At 43.0% G+C, this 14678-nt stretch overlaps 1 protein-coding gene across 1 annotated transcript in view; it reads left to right on the top strand.

Moving 5' to 3' along the window:
* The window catches only part of AFF3 (AF4/FMR2 family, member 3), a 350596-nt gene that overhangs the window by 162029 nt on the left and 173889 nt on the right, over positions 1 to 14678 (top strand). The window contains exon 6 of the mRNA XM_009323844.1: positions 6422 to 6466. Within this exon, the coding sequence (XP_009322119.1) occupies positions 6422 to 6466 (45 nt within the window). The remainder of the gene's footprint in view (positions 1 to 6421; positions 6467 to 14678) is intronic.

A 14678-nucleotide genomic window follows, 5' to 3' on the forward strand; every position in this document is an offset into this window, starting at 1 on the left:
GAATTCCTCCAAAAGCGAAACGGCTCCTACTCTCAGCAATGCGAAGTGCAGGAGGAAACTACTGTATCAACAGACCATGGCCACTGGCACTCCAAATTAGTAGTAAGGAATAGCACGAGTGCAAAGTAAAGCTTTCAAATATCAGGAACAACAGAAAATCAAGCTTCCTGAGCCGTCTCTTCATTTCTTTTTCCTTGGCGTAACCCTACCCAGTTCAGCCCTGCTTGCCTGCACCCTCAGGGAGAGACGACGAGTCTTCTCCGTTTAAGGGCTGTGAAGTGCACAAGCATTACTAATGCTGACCGGTGAAATGAGGGGGACTACAGTATGCCTTGGTTCCCTGAAGCCCAGCCCTGTTAAAGTAGATGGAAATGTTGCTGGTAGGTGTCACGTCACCCATCAGGATGGGCGCCATTCTCGTTAGTAAAAAAAAAAAAAAAAAAAAAAAAAGAGAAATGCCCTTTTTAGTTCTGTTCTGGTCAGAGGTTTTTCCTACTCAGTCCTTTTCCTATGGGCCGTTCCACTTTATCGGAACTGAAAATGTCTGCCTCTATGTTGATTTTGACCAAAACTATTTTCATTTTTGTTTGGAGAAAATATTTTCTTAAAGTCAAAAATTTCTAAATTTGGAGTCAGAGTGAAACATTTCAATATTTTGTTTGAATGACTTCTTGATTTAGGCCATATCTTATTCTGTAGCTATACATTTTATTTACATGTCTTACAATTTGACGTTGAAGTGTTTCGATTTGATCAAACCTTCATTTCTCAACTAAGCTGGAGAACACTTCTTAAAATTTCATTTTGAAGGCAATAATGTCACAAAACTACATTTTTAATGGGAGCATAGCCAATGGGATAAAATCTACATGTAGGTGCCTGGCCCCCAATTCAGAATGAAAGTATGTTCCAAAAAGTGGGCATTTCCTGAGGGACAAAAAGTGAGGTTTTAACCAGGTCAAGGTCTAATTTTTTAACCAGCCCACCTTTCCTGAGGTCCGAAGTCCTGCACTTGCTCTCCAGAGCAGTGTGGTTCAGCGCAGCCATCCCATAAAGAGCCTTTTGGAGGATGTGGCACATGTAAGGAAATAACAAGTTAAGCCCTGAATGTCTAAAAACCCCTCCTGGGTATCTGCAAATGACCTCTCCCAAAAAATTTGTTTATGTGGCTTGGCTGTATTTCCGCAGAAACCCCAGAAGTCACCTCTCTGCTCTCAGGCACGTCTCCCCATTAAATTTCGTCATTTTACTCCACAACTTGAAGGTATTAATATCAGTTCAGAGAAATGATTGAAGGGAAACTTCATTGAGGGCAATGGTTCTCCACAACCCAACAGGCAGATGGAGGTTCACATGTGAACAAGTAAAAAGATAAGGAAAGCACCTGTCAGCCTTACCCCGTGAGAAACGCTAGCCACGCTAACAGAAATAAGGATTGGGAAAAGCACATCTGTGTGATGCAATGAATGATGCACGCATGAGTGAATGCAGCCCTACCGGGGAAATGACTGCAGAGAGGCCAGAGAAACTTAGGTTCTGTAACGGTGACTGTGAGCTCTCCTTTCTTAAGGGAAATGAATACCTTTCTGTTTTTAAGCACACAGCTGTTTCCTTTTACTGACATCTCCTGGATCCCCAGTACTTATCTTCTCCATACTTGTTTATTTTACAGTTCTGAAGTTCCTTTCTAGCAAACGGATTATACAGAGAATGTTACATATACCCATGTGCATGCATGTGTGTGTATCTCCGTACTTTCATGGTCTTGCCTGGCAAAGAAGCATTTCTATTATGCTTTCAGATCAAGGTACATCAACGTGGGCTTTTTTCCCCCTTTTTACTATTTTTTTTATCATGGATTTAGGTTATTGCCTGCCAACATTCAATGCCTGAAGCTTCACTTCAGGCCTGCAGCCCTGTCTTAAGCAATGCCATGCAGTGCCTGTGCAGGGCGGGGGTGAGAGCTGCCCTGGAGGCAGAGGTGGCACCCAAAGGGTTGGTCGCGTGGCGGCCGCTGCCATGCCACCGGTTGCAGATGACCAGCGTTCAAAGGCCGACACAGCCAGCCTGGCTCCCGCTGAGTGGAAGAGGCCAGCAAGTCTGCTGAGTGCGTACCTCGGCCTTCCGCAGATCTTAATCACACCTAATTTATAACGGAGGCAAAATCCAATAACTTCTGGAGACTTTTTAAGAACACTTAGCACAGTCCAAATAATAACAGCACCAAAAGCTCGCACCATAAAAGTCTCTTAGGCTAAAATGGAAATAGATACTTGCAGAAGATTTTTCTTTCTTTCCTTCACACAAAGATTTGAAAGGGGAGAGAAGTATCACAGATAGGCAATTCCTTTCAGAGGGGTTTCTTTATATATCTCCATGTGAAAGCTGTTGTTAAGGGAAGAAAAAATAAAGTAATGCTCTGAAATAAAATTTGTACAGATGTAGCTTTTTTTGAAATGACATCCCGTTTCTCAAGAATTCGATGTAGCCTTTAGTCAGCCTTGTTTCTTGCAGTTCTCTGTGCTTTGCATGGTAATTAGCTGCTCGTTTTATCAGCGGTGCAATGCTCCCGGCTATTTCTTCAGCAGCCACTGCCGTTATCCTCGGCGGCAGCTCCTCGCATCCTCCTGCCAGACTGTATGGCAGCCGCACGTATGTGCAGATGTTTGGCGTTCTTCAGGCTGCGCTGACTGAGGAACGAAGGTAATGGGCACAGCATCGGAAAGGGAAAAGGCTGGAGCCCACTTCCCCTGACAGCTCCCTGAGACTTGCCAGTATTTCGCTGATGGTTCATTGGAGGTTCAATGAGGCGAGTTTCTTATGACAGATCGCAAAATGCAAAGGGAGGCAAATGAGCTGGGTTCATCAATGTCAGAATAAATACAGGGTAGCAGCTCCTCGGCTTAGTTGGGAACAGCAGCCTCAAAACCTCTATTTTGTTTTAATTTTTTTTTTTAAAGTAATTAAAACATTTATTGCACAAGTGTACTGTGGCATGCAGGCTATCGAGAGAGTGGAGGGACTGCTTTGCGCAGGTTGCCGGTACTGCCGACATCAGCCTTACGCAGGTGCTGCGTCACGCAGCCAGCACCAATGCAATGGTGTTTGCACTCTGTGCTGTTTGTTGACTGCAGGTAATGCAATCTCTTCTTTTAATTCAGATTTCAAGAAACATTTACCAGCTTTTTTTTTTTTAATTAAAATATGGCCATGAAGTTAAATTCAGGTTGCCAGGTTCCCAGGCAGTGCGGATTCCTCTATAATGTGAGTAGAGATATAGCCAAGAAGAGCTTTTAAAGTGAGAATGGGGAGTCTTTTCCGTACCAACATCTACAGATGCTTTTCAGACATACCTTAGGTCCCACAATAACACTCTGCATTGTGTTATATGATATAATTAAAATATGGCCATGAAGTTAAATTCAGGTTGCCAGGTTCCCAGGCAGTGCGGATTCCTCTATAATGTGAGTAGAGATATAGCCAAGAAGAGCTTTTAAAGTGAGAATGGGGAGTCTTTTCCGTACCAACATCTACAGATGCTTTTCAGACATACCTTAGGTCCCACAATAACACTCTGCATTGTGTTATATGATATCATGACGAAAAAAATAATACGGCCCCAGGCCATATGAAATTGAAGTTGCTTGCTGTGTGCAGAACATGGTCTCTTAACTTCCCCACCCTTATTCTAGAAAAGTTTGATATCAACAGTACTGTAAGATCCTTACAAGTATTCAAAGCAAAAATAAATTAAGACATTTATATTTGGCACTCAAAAGATGAAGAACAAAGAGGAAAATATAGAAATTGAGATTTTTCTCTATAAATATTTTTTTCAGTTTTGCATATCTTGTCTTTGGTTTTGTGTTTCCAGCTTTTTTTTTGCCTTTTTGAAAGGCAGTGTGATGATGTTGAGAGAGAGATGTGAAAAGTTTTTTTACTCCCTGCCCAGAGATATGATGTGCTAGGGAGAATAGCTGAAGTTTAACTTCTGTGGTAATGGGAAGTGTAATTTCTTGTTGATGAGTATTTGCTGACTTACTTCATTACACCTCTAGGAGGGATATTTAATTTTGTAATAGAAGCTTGTTTCTAAACCTAGTCTGAAATAGCCTATTGCCAAATTTACCTTCAGTAGTTTTGTCTTCACACAAAAATAGAGCATCGTTTTACCTTATGTTCAACGTATTGTATACAGCATAAGATGGTAGGTCATCTCATCCCTCCTTCTGTAAGATGGCAACGGACTAGAATAGCTAGCTTGAGGTCGGGCAGTAAATTCATTGCTCTGTAAACAAGGCGTTCATGATGAGGGCTTTACAGTCTCCACTGTTGTTAATGGGATAACAAGTCATAGGCTGGGGTTTGGGGAAGGAAAGGGAGAAAATGGAGGGAAACCCACAGAGAAGAGAGAAATAAAAATTAGCTAAGATGAATTTTAAAATTCTTAAGTATCCAGAGATTGTTGTGGTGTTTCTGTCTGTCTTGTTAGCTTCATTGGCAACATGAACTCTCGCACTTGCACCGCTGCTTCAGCAGCAGGAAGGTCGCACGCGGTGTTGTGCGGCTCCTCGGGGACAGGGCCGAGATCAGAACAGGGCTATCTGCTCAGGGCTGCAGCTTCTTTTCAGCATCTGTACATCAGATATGAGTGATTCTCCAAAGGCTGACTTTATAGCATGCTTAGTTCCTTTCCCTTTGAAATCAGTGGTGTAATTCCTGGTGAACTGTAAAGCTGGCGGACTGCATTGCACCAAAAAGAGTTAATGCGATTCATTTGTTTAACAATCAAGGGCCATATTCAGCAAAGATTTAGCAGGAGTGCTGACAATAAAGCACTTATGACTTTCTATGAATTGGCATGAAATAACAGCCACAAAAAATTATGAAACATAAATTGCTCCCTTGCTTATGCATGACTGCTGTACTTCCGACCTTGGTTACAGCTGTTACGCTGTGAGCAGCTGCGGATCCAGACCTCCTCAGTGACTCAGCTCAGGCTGGGGAGCGGCGGTGACAGTGTCCAGGACTTGCACAAACTGGCTAGTGGTATCATTTGGGCCTGGTAGGCACAGAGGTGTCCATTTTTGAAAGTGCTTCATGATTTTTTGGGTGCCCAAATGCAGATGTGGTAGAGAAGTCTGATTTCCAGGTGACAAGAGCTCAGCACTTTGGAAAATCAAATTGCGTTGGTATTTCTCCAGGCAGGCACCTGAAAACTCAGAACCTCCAGGTGGTTTTTGAAAACAAGAGGCAAAGACCAAGCTTGCCTCCCTGCTAGCTCTTTGGGGACAGTAATTAATCGTATTGGTTTTGTTTCCACCCCCCTTCCCACATGGGAAGACCTCAAGCCCCGGTCTCTTGCCTTCTGAGTTAGTTCTGTTCTGCAAAAGGAACAAAACCTTTCTCTGGGGAATTGTCAGGGAATTTAGTGTGGTGAAGTAAATCCCCAGAAAACTTGCTTGATGCAGCAGCTACCTGTATCTCGTGGAGAGCTGCAGGAGATGGGCACCCCCGCAGCATCAGTACCTCCCTCCATGGTGTGCCCTCTCTTCCCAGTTGTGCTGGGCAGCGCGAGGGGACTGTGGGCAGGGGGCAGGCAGGAATGGGGGGCATAAGTATGGCAGACTGGTGTCTCGTGCTGCCTCGTCTTGGCTGGCAAGAAGTTTGGGTACTAATGAACAACCAAGCTGAGCATGGCACCAGCTGGATGGTTCCTATAGGGGGATAGCTGCTCTGCCAAATCTCTGATTTCCCCTCTCCAGAATGGCTCTGGAGGAAGCTATACTGTTTAGGAGAGCTGAATTCCTCTGCGCCCTCAGTCCCACAACGTACGGGTGGGTTTAGGGTCAGCATTTTAGGAAATCGTAGCCTCCTCAGGACTGCTGTGCTGCCTAGCCCGCACTCAGTGTTGCAGCCTGTGTTGCAGTCTCTGCAGCTCTCCCCTCAGCATCACAGCCGCCTCTACGCTATACATCGTCAGGCTTCACATAGGCAATGTCACTGCAAAGTCTTTCCTGCACAAAGGATGCGGAGAGATGTTATTTATTTAATATAAATAAATGCACATATTGGATCTATGTACATGCAATAACTGTTTTGCTTATGCTTACTCATATGCGGTATATCCAGAACAGCAGGAACCGCACCCAAAAGTGGTGCAAACAAAGTCCTATGAATTTATACAAATATGTTGCAACCATATGTAAACACTGCAAATATTACACCTTCCTGTGGTGCTGATGGGGAATAATTTAAGAATTTTAAGCAGTGCAACTTTCAGATGCTGGAAAGACTTGGCCTCATTTTGAAACTGTAATAGAGGTTGGAATGCATTTCATGTGACAACTATGTCCTCAAACCTGCTATTTGTTATTTCTTTTTAAAACACAAATAAACTATTTTCTCATTTTGTTTACAGGACAGTGGAACAGGAGATAACAGCTGCATTGAAGAAATATTGCGGGTAGGAATCCCTAAAAAAACATTTTCTTCCACTGCCATTTTGTTTACTCTAAAAGGACAAGAGAATAACAAGAATATTGCAATTACTGCTGTTAAAAATATTACTCTTTTAGATTACCATCTTTCTAAGGAAAAAGTAGGCAAAATTATTTCCTCATGAAAAATAAGTGAAAAATCTGTGAAAACAACCTTCTAGAGCCTCTGGATTTCACTGCTACTTTGTGCCAGTACGGCTGACCTTCATGCATGCAGAAGCAGATAATGGGATAAATTATAAACTGAAATGTACGATGATGTTTCAGGTTTACAAACCATGCAAAGTGCATGTTTCCATTAATCATGACTGTCAAAAATCTTAATTTTGAAGGGAGGTCTAGGAAGGTCATTTTCCACCTGGATTTAATTAGAATCCATTATGTAATGTCATTATGTCCATTATGTCCATTATATAATGACAATGTGCAAAATCCATAGTTATTTCCATATTTCATTATTTTTTCTTTTATCTTAGTAATTTCTAGTTTATTCTCATGGAGCAAATTAATACACATCCAGACAGATCTTGGCTTGAATCAACTTTGATATTGATTATTTTCTGAGGCAGACAAATTTGTAAACAATGAAACATTTCCATATATTTTAACTCGTGGTTTTTTTGGTTCTTTCTCTAAACTGGTAATTCAATAATTCGCAATGATTATAAATCAGATATAATAGTGAGTGAAACACCAATCAGGGCAGATGGAATGGTAAAACCTTCCTATTACTGTGTGTGCTTCCACCTCTTGGATATCGACTACCCAAATATTTCAGATTGTTTATAGACTACGGGGCTATAAATATTTGGTTTAGAGATTAGTAGTGCATTAAGCCTGTTGTTTCTAAAGGCATTTCTCCATTCTCCCTGAATATGTTAAATACAGCTTTTACTTCTAAAAGTGGACAAAGAGTTTATCGAAAGGTAATGATGATGGATTGCTTATGACTTCACTGGCAGCGCTTTTACCTAGCTAACGTTTACAAAGTAGGCTTTTGTAGGGCTGCACCGCATATTGAACAAGCCTTTTAGCCTCAGTCCCTGCTGTTTCATTACAAATTAATAGCAGATAGTATAATTCATGAGAGCTTTTTACATTTTTCACGATGCACTAAGTATATGATGTGATTGAGGCTCATTCGCCCCTTTTTTATGCAAGGCTTTTAAAATGAACAGTCAAAAAAGCTAGTCTTTCTTCTTAGGTTGTGCAATTTGGCTTGTGCAATTAGCCAAAAAATGTAGAAGAGACATGGTTCCTTCCACGCAGAGGAACATGGATATGTAAGAGACCCCAACTGAGAAGAAAAATGCACTGTATGACTAGGGATGGTAAGGTGCATCTCCAAACCAGTGAACACAGCTGCTGCTCTCTCTTTTTTTTCTCTTGGGAACGTTCCTCAAGAAATACTTTCGCGAAGCTTCATGATGAAGCATTCAGGACGTCCTTGGATGGTTAGGACCCTTTTGTTTGTGAGGATTTATTCACAAATTCTTTCACTTTGCTTAAAAACAGAATAGAACAACCCACAGCCCAAAAGCCACACTTCGCATCAGTATCACGCTATCTGCTGAGGCTTAGCATGGCTAAAATAGAGAGTGCACCGTTTTCATCCCCTAGCTCTTGTCCTCACATGAATACTCAGTCATCATGTGTAACCCCTCCAATCTGTCCATTCTCCAGGTCTGCGACCTGGGTGTCACTTTCTATTCTGAACTTCCCTTGTGTCTGTGTGTCTAAGACTACGCGTAAATCTTGCAGACTGTTACTCTATAGCATTTCTAGCTGAAGCTCTTTATTCACAAAGGTATAAGTCTCAGGTCCAAATTCTCATTACATACCTTGATTGCTGCAGCATCCTTTCCTTGGTTTTGACAAATGCAGTGTTACCCACCTCCATTCACGCTGCTGCGCAGATCATTTTCCTAGCTTGACATCTTGCCCAAAGACATTTGTCTTTACACCTCACCACAGTCATCTCCTCCTCTATCACATCCAGTACAGCTATTTGTCTCTGATTTTAAGGCCTCAAGTCTACCAGCTCGTGCTAACATATTAGCTCCCACTTTAGCTTGCCTGGTGATGCCAGCCTCTGTCACCCTGTTGCTAAGTTTTACATCAATTAATTTCTCCCATGCTTCCCGTCAGATCTTGGAACAGCCTTGAACACTTTCCCAATTAGCTCCACACCTACCTTCAGATCCTCTCTTAAGATCCCCCTTTTTCACAAGGACTGTGGAAAAACAGTGGTGAGGTCAGGGCTATACCACTGTTTCTCATGCTTGAACATTGTTATCCCACTTATCCCTTGTAGTGCCCCGTCAGGCCAGATGTATCCATCTGCTCTCTTTTGTCCTGAAAAGTGAGCTTTCTGCATCAGGGAACTGCTGTATAGTACAAAAGCAGTTCTTAGGTACTCTCACAATACAAATCCGTATCAGCAGTGGTTGCTGTTACTGATAATTAGTGAAAGCAGCAACAGTAATAATGTGCCATTGCTACTCACTTTGTAAATTACTGGCATCCAGACTTTTCCAGCCCTCTCCGTGCCCTCTTTTTGTGCTGAACAGATCCATTCAGTTTCAACACAGATTTTTGGTTTTCTGAAACAGACTATTTGTAAGGAATGCCATTTCCATTTTTTTGTTGGAGGTGCTATTCACATAGTAAAGCCAAAGTTTAGCTCCTTTTCGGACAGAATATATGCAGTTCCTGTATGGGTGCCCAGAGACAGACTGAAAAGCCACAGGAGCTGCAATCCTTGTGTTCCCCTCAGAAAAGATGGTTCTTTGCTGGCACGCTGAAATGTGTTTATTGTAGGAAGGGCCACTCTACTGTACAGAGCATCAGCAAAGAGAAGAAGATGCTTAAAATTTATCTTTTTAAGGAACATTGCACCCTATTTTAGCTGTCTCTTGCACAACACAAAGCAGAAGACATCCTCTCTTTCTAGACAGTGTGCTCCCTGCACACGTCAGGCTGTGGCTCTTCCAAGGGATAGCTACTTCCACAGCATGTCCATCTTTCCTCAGTCCAGACCAAGGGCAGTAGAAAGCGTACCCCAAGTCTGCTCCGTCTGCTTCCCTGTGTTTCCTTCCCCCAGCAGGTGAGAGGACGCAAGTGCTGGTTTGTGGACAGATCTTGTCACCCTCTGGTTTCAGGACTTGGCCAGAGCTAACATCTGGCCCTGGGCTGCAAAATCAGTTGAGGCATAGCTTTAAAATCACCAAATCTTATTTTGCACTAACTGACAAGAATTTGTAGTCTTTGTGCTGCCTGGTGCAACGCAGGGTGCCACGGCTTAAGTCTAGCCTTTTTTGATGTTGTTTTACCAAATGTATCAGAGCTCTGTAGACTTTGTAAATTGACAGATCATTCTGCACGAAACTGCAGCTTCCAAAGAAAGCCCCCAAGAACTGAGACGCAGAACCGCTTCCAGTCCTGAAGGAGGTTGATTAACAAGACAGTAACCCTGTCGAGATTGGAGCTGTTGTAAGAACTCCTGCTAAGTTTATAATCACTGCAGGAATCCTGAACCTCATCTAACCCCATGCACTAGTTTATAGCAAGTTCTTCAAAGTGTAGTTACTTCTCTGTCCCACTGCAGGCACGCACGTCGAGGATAGAGAAACTTCGAAGAGAGCCTTCGATGTAAATAACTCCAGTAAGACCAAGTTACAGATGTAATGTCAAATCAAGAGAGAAAAGCCTCATTACTTGATGGTAGCTGTAAAAGGCAATTCCTTGTAAGCTTCTGCATTGTTGGTAGAGGACATGGTAGAAAACTTTGAAGCGGAAAATAAGAGTTAAGGCTACACAAATGTCCTTCGTTCCATCGTGCCCTGAGCAGTAGCTACCTGAGTTCCTGAGACACCACCAAAGCCAACCTATCCACTTCCTCGCTAAAACACAGGCTTGCTAAGCAAGATTAGTAATTTTGGCTGATTTCTATTTGATTTTATTAGTGTGTGGAACTGTGTATTTTGTAGTGACTGGTGGAGTAAATATTTATTTTGCTGTGGTACATGGGAAAAATGGGAGCAGCAAGCATCTTGCCTCTCCACTGGGTTAACTGTTGCAACCAATATCGGATGCACTCCGAATATATTTGCTATGGATTTAAGGAGAAAGGGATTGTGTCAGGTGCAGGCAGTTCTTGGATTGTAAGGTAAGTGGTGGGAGACTGATCTGGCTATTCTTACAGTCTTAGCTGCGATTTCCTAGAGTTGCGGTGGCTTTGTTGAAAGGAAACCCACAGACAAGCTGAGCTTTTAATTATTGAAGATGTTCCTTGTGAATTCCCTTTTTTTTTGTGTTGACATGAGAGGTGTCGTTGAACTGAAGAGAGGCGGACATAGTTTGTTTGGCCTGCAAACAGTGTTTGGCTGCAGGATGCAGAACTGGCAGAAAGCTGATGGACGAGAGCAAAAGGAATGCAGAGAAAGGGCTAGAGGAAAACCTGGGGGTACTGGTGGATGAAAACCTGGACATGAGCCAGCAACGTGCGCTTGCAGCCCAGAAAGTCGACCATAACCTGAGCTGCATCAAAAGAAGTGTGGCCAGCAGATCAAGGGAGGAGATTCTGCCCCTCTACTCCGCTCTGGTGAGACCCCACCTGGAGTACTGCGTCCAGCTCTGGGGTCCCCCATACAGGAAGGACATGGACCTGTTGGAGCGGGTCCAGAGGAGGGCCAAAAATGACCAGGGGGCTGGAACACCTCTCCTGTGAAGACAGGCTGAGAGAGTTGGGGTTGTTCAGCCTGGAGAAGAGAAGGGAGAGACCTTATTGCGGCCTTTCAATGCCTAAATAGGGCTTATAAGAAAGATGGAGAAAGACTTTTTTTCCAAGGTCTGTAGTGACAGTACAAAGCATAATGGTTTTAAACTGAAAAAGGATAGGTTTAGGTTAGATGTAAGGAAGAAATTCCTTACTTTGAGGGTGGTGAGACACTGGAACAGGTCGCCCAGAGAAGTTGTGGATGCCCCATCCCTGGAAACATTCAAGGTCAGGTTGGACGGGGCTCTGAGCAACCTAATCTAGTTGAAGATGTCCCTGCTTGTTGCAGGGTGAGTTGGACTAGATGATCTTTGAAGGACCCTTCCAACCCAAACCGTTCTGTGATTCTATGAAAACCAAGCATGACCAGTTAACATGGAAGAAGCCACCTCCTTTGGGATGGCGTGGAGCAGTGGGGAGGCAGGATGGGGTGGAGGACAGATAAGTTTATTTCCAGGGAGGATAGAAAAAGCAGTTGGGGAGACAGTGAAAGGACTGAAACTCTAGCTGCGAACACCTCTCCCAGTGAAGGACAACTCTGCTTGGTGCCACGAGCCTTCTGCAAGGGGGTGAGCACCCGCAAGTGCCCTTGCAAATAGGTTGTGACTCCCCATGGCCACAGGACGTCCACTTATGAAAACATGACATTTTAAGTGTCATGGCTTTGATGAGTAATTTACTTGAATATCTCTACCCTGTGAAACTAATCAGAGCATGTAAAGCACAGTACTTCTTACTTGAGCAATGTAAAAAACTGAATGAAAACAGAATCTAATTCTGTATTTTTCCCCTTCCCCACTTGGGATCCCTTGGCTCATTAGCAGGCTTGCTAATTCTTTAGCAGAAAGCATTAAGGATCAACCCATCAAATATTCAGGGTTTTTTTCAAACGTGAACAGCCATATGTGCCATGAGATCAGCTGCACTCCATCAGCTGATTGAATTAAAACAAGAGCAGAGGTAAATTAGAAACTGTCTGCACAAGACAAATCCTGTGAAAACATGAAATCCTACCAAACACACTGTCACTGTGAATAAGCATCACAGTCAGTGGAGCACGTGTCAATACTTAGAGGGGAGAAAAATCAGTTTCTTAGAGGTAGGTTGTTAGTTCAACAACTGCGAACTGCTGCCTTGTAAATGTTAATGACTGTAAGATCCCACTGGCTGCAGTTAAGCTCCTGGTGGAGTTGGACATGTGAAGAATTACAGAACACAAATATGGTAATCAACAGTATATTTCTAAACACACCTCTTGCTTTCCAAAGCGGAGGGAAAAGCCTACAGGTGGAACGAGACCCACTTTGCTGCATGATGCTAGTGCAATAGCTACCTCTGCACTAGCAGAGCATTTTATTGCAGTCCCACTGCTGGAAAGAAATTGCTGCGCAACTTTGGGAGGGAGGTGAGAAGGCTGCTCTCAGCACGGCACCTTCATGGGGAAATTCGTGTTGGCTTTTGTGACTGAGCATGGTGGGAAACTCCTGGAGAAGTTTCAGGAGGAACACAGCAACTTCAGGCGAAAGAGAGGCGATGGGAGAGAGAGAAGGTATGGAGACTTAGAAGCAGCCCCAGTTCGCTGACGCTACCTTTCTTGCTCGGTCTCACTGAATACAGAAGCACTCCAAAGTGTCAGAATCATATTAAAAATGTATCAGATGCATAAAATATCATTTGTTTTCATTGCAATCTTTCAGGAGAATTTTCACAGCACAGCTTTGCTTTTAGTATCCTAAATTTCAAAGCAATTAAAGCATTATTTTGGCTGATACATACTGTTCGTTGCATTGCTTCGGTATTATTCTTTTTGTCTTTCTTACACAAATAAATGAAAAAGCATACCCAGGAGTGATTAGAAAATGTGTCGTTTCACCCAAGGCACTAAATCCCAGAAACATTAAGATGTAGTTCAAGCCATCTAGTCCAACCTCCAATACTCACATATTAACATCGCCCTTCTTACCACACCATGACATCCAGCTCGTTTGTACAATATCTTATCTACAGCAGTCACTGTCTGCAGCGATTTACCTAGGTCAGCTTTCCTCCAGCCAGCCTGGGTACCGCTAGCGGTGTGGACGGCAGCACCGTGGAGCTTCAGCAAGCTCTCTGCCTGGAGCTTCTCCAGCTTCTCAGTGAGAATTAGCAGTCCATACGGTAGCTTGTGCTGCTAGAGCAAAATTAGCAGCAGTACCAGAGCTAGCTAAAGATATTTTGGCTTTGTCCACGTAAGCTGCAGTGACTACAGAGGAGGCATACCTGTGTATACCATCATCCCCTCGACTCCTCACACCTTGGCGGCTTTCAGGATACACCATCTGTACGTGGTGCCTTGGACTTTCTCTGTGTGTCCATTGCAGCCAGGGTCTCTTTATTACCTCTTTTTCCATCCAAAAGGCTGGGCGGAGATTCCACACTTTTCACAGCTTTTGCCCCTTTTTGGGCTTTCTCAGATCATCAGAGTCTCCCTCCAGGTGACCTATTATTTGTCATCTGAAGAGCAACTGCTCCTGGTTTGGGCACCATGCATGGCGTATCCTTTTTATTGCCCACATTGTGGTTTTCAACTGTCAATAAACCTTCACAGCTAACGCGTTAAACCCAGACATGTAAACATCGCTTCCCTGGCCCTTAACATATAGAGTCTGAGGTACAGAGCACCAAGTAAAATGGCACTAAAATACTATAGTAACAGTGATAATGTCAACCAACCATTAATTAGTTGTACATCAACAGCCCCCCTGAATTGTCACACTTGGATATTTTGCTGCTGTCACTGTTATTGTTGAAAATAGTGTCTCAAAGGAGTTTGAGGTTTGAAGTGTGCTGTATATTTAAACCTTGAACTTAACAAATCTCCATGTCAATGAAAAAAATATCACCTTAAAAAGGCAAAAACTGTAAATAGTTTAGTGGAAATAGGAGATCAAGCTAGAAACTCTTATGGTGGGAATAAGACTTACAACAAATGACACTCAAGCGTAATCTGCCTTTCAGTCTTCCAGGACCCAATGCAGGACATGGAGGCATTTTGTGTGGCATTAGCCACCATGTGCTGCGGCACTGACATTTTCAAATACAGCAAAATCTGATCTGTTTTGAATCGAATAGGGTGGTACAGAGGAAAGAGACCCATATTCTTTTTAGAACACAATTAGCCGATGTGTGAAGGCTTTGTGTTGGGAAAAGGCAGACCAGTATAAAAGAGCTGGTGAAACACTATCGTGCTAATGTGGTGGAATTAATTTTCAAAATTGCTGTTTTGTAGTGAGTGTGTACACCCTGTTATTTGACAAAGCAAGAGAGAATCCAGAATGAATTATCCAGCCTCTCTGCTATACAAAAATAATACAGTAAAATACTTACTAATTTTTCTCTCTGTTTAGAGTGTTTCACAAAGC

The sequence above is a fragment of the Pygoscelis adeliae genome, unplaced genomic scaffold (genome assembly GCF_000699105.1).
Source record: "Pygoscelis adeliae isolate BGI_AS28 unplaced genomic scaffold, ASM69910v1 Scaffold425, whole genome shotgun sequence".
Lineage (NCBI taxonomy): Eukaryota > Metazoa > Chordata > Aves > Sphenisciformes > Spheniscidae > Pygoscelis > Pygoscelis adeliae.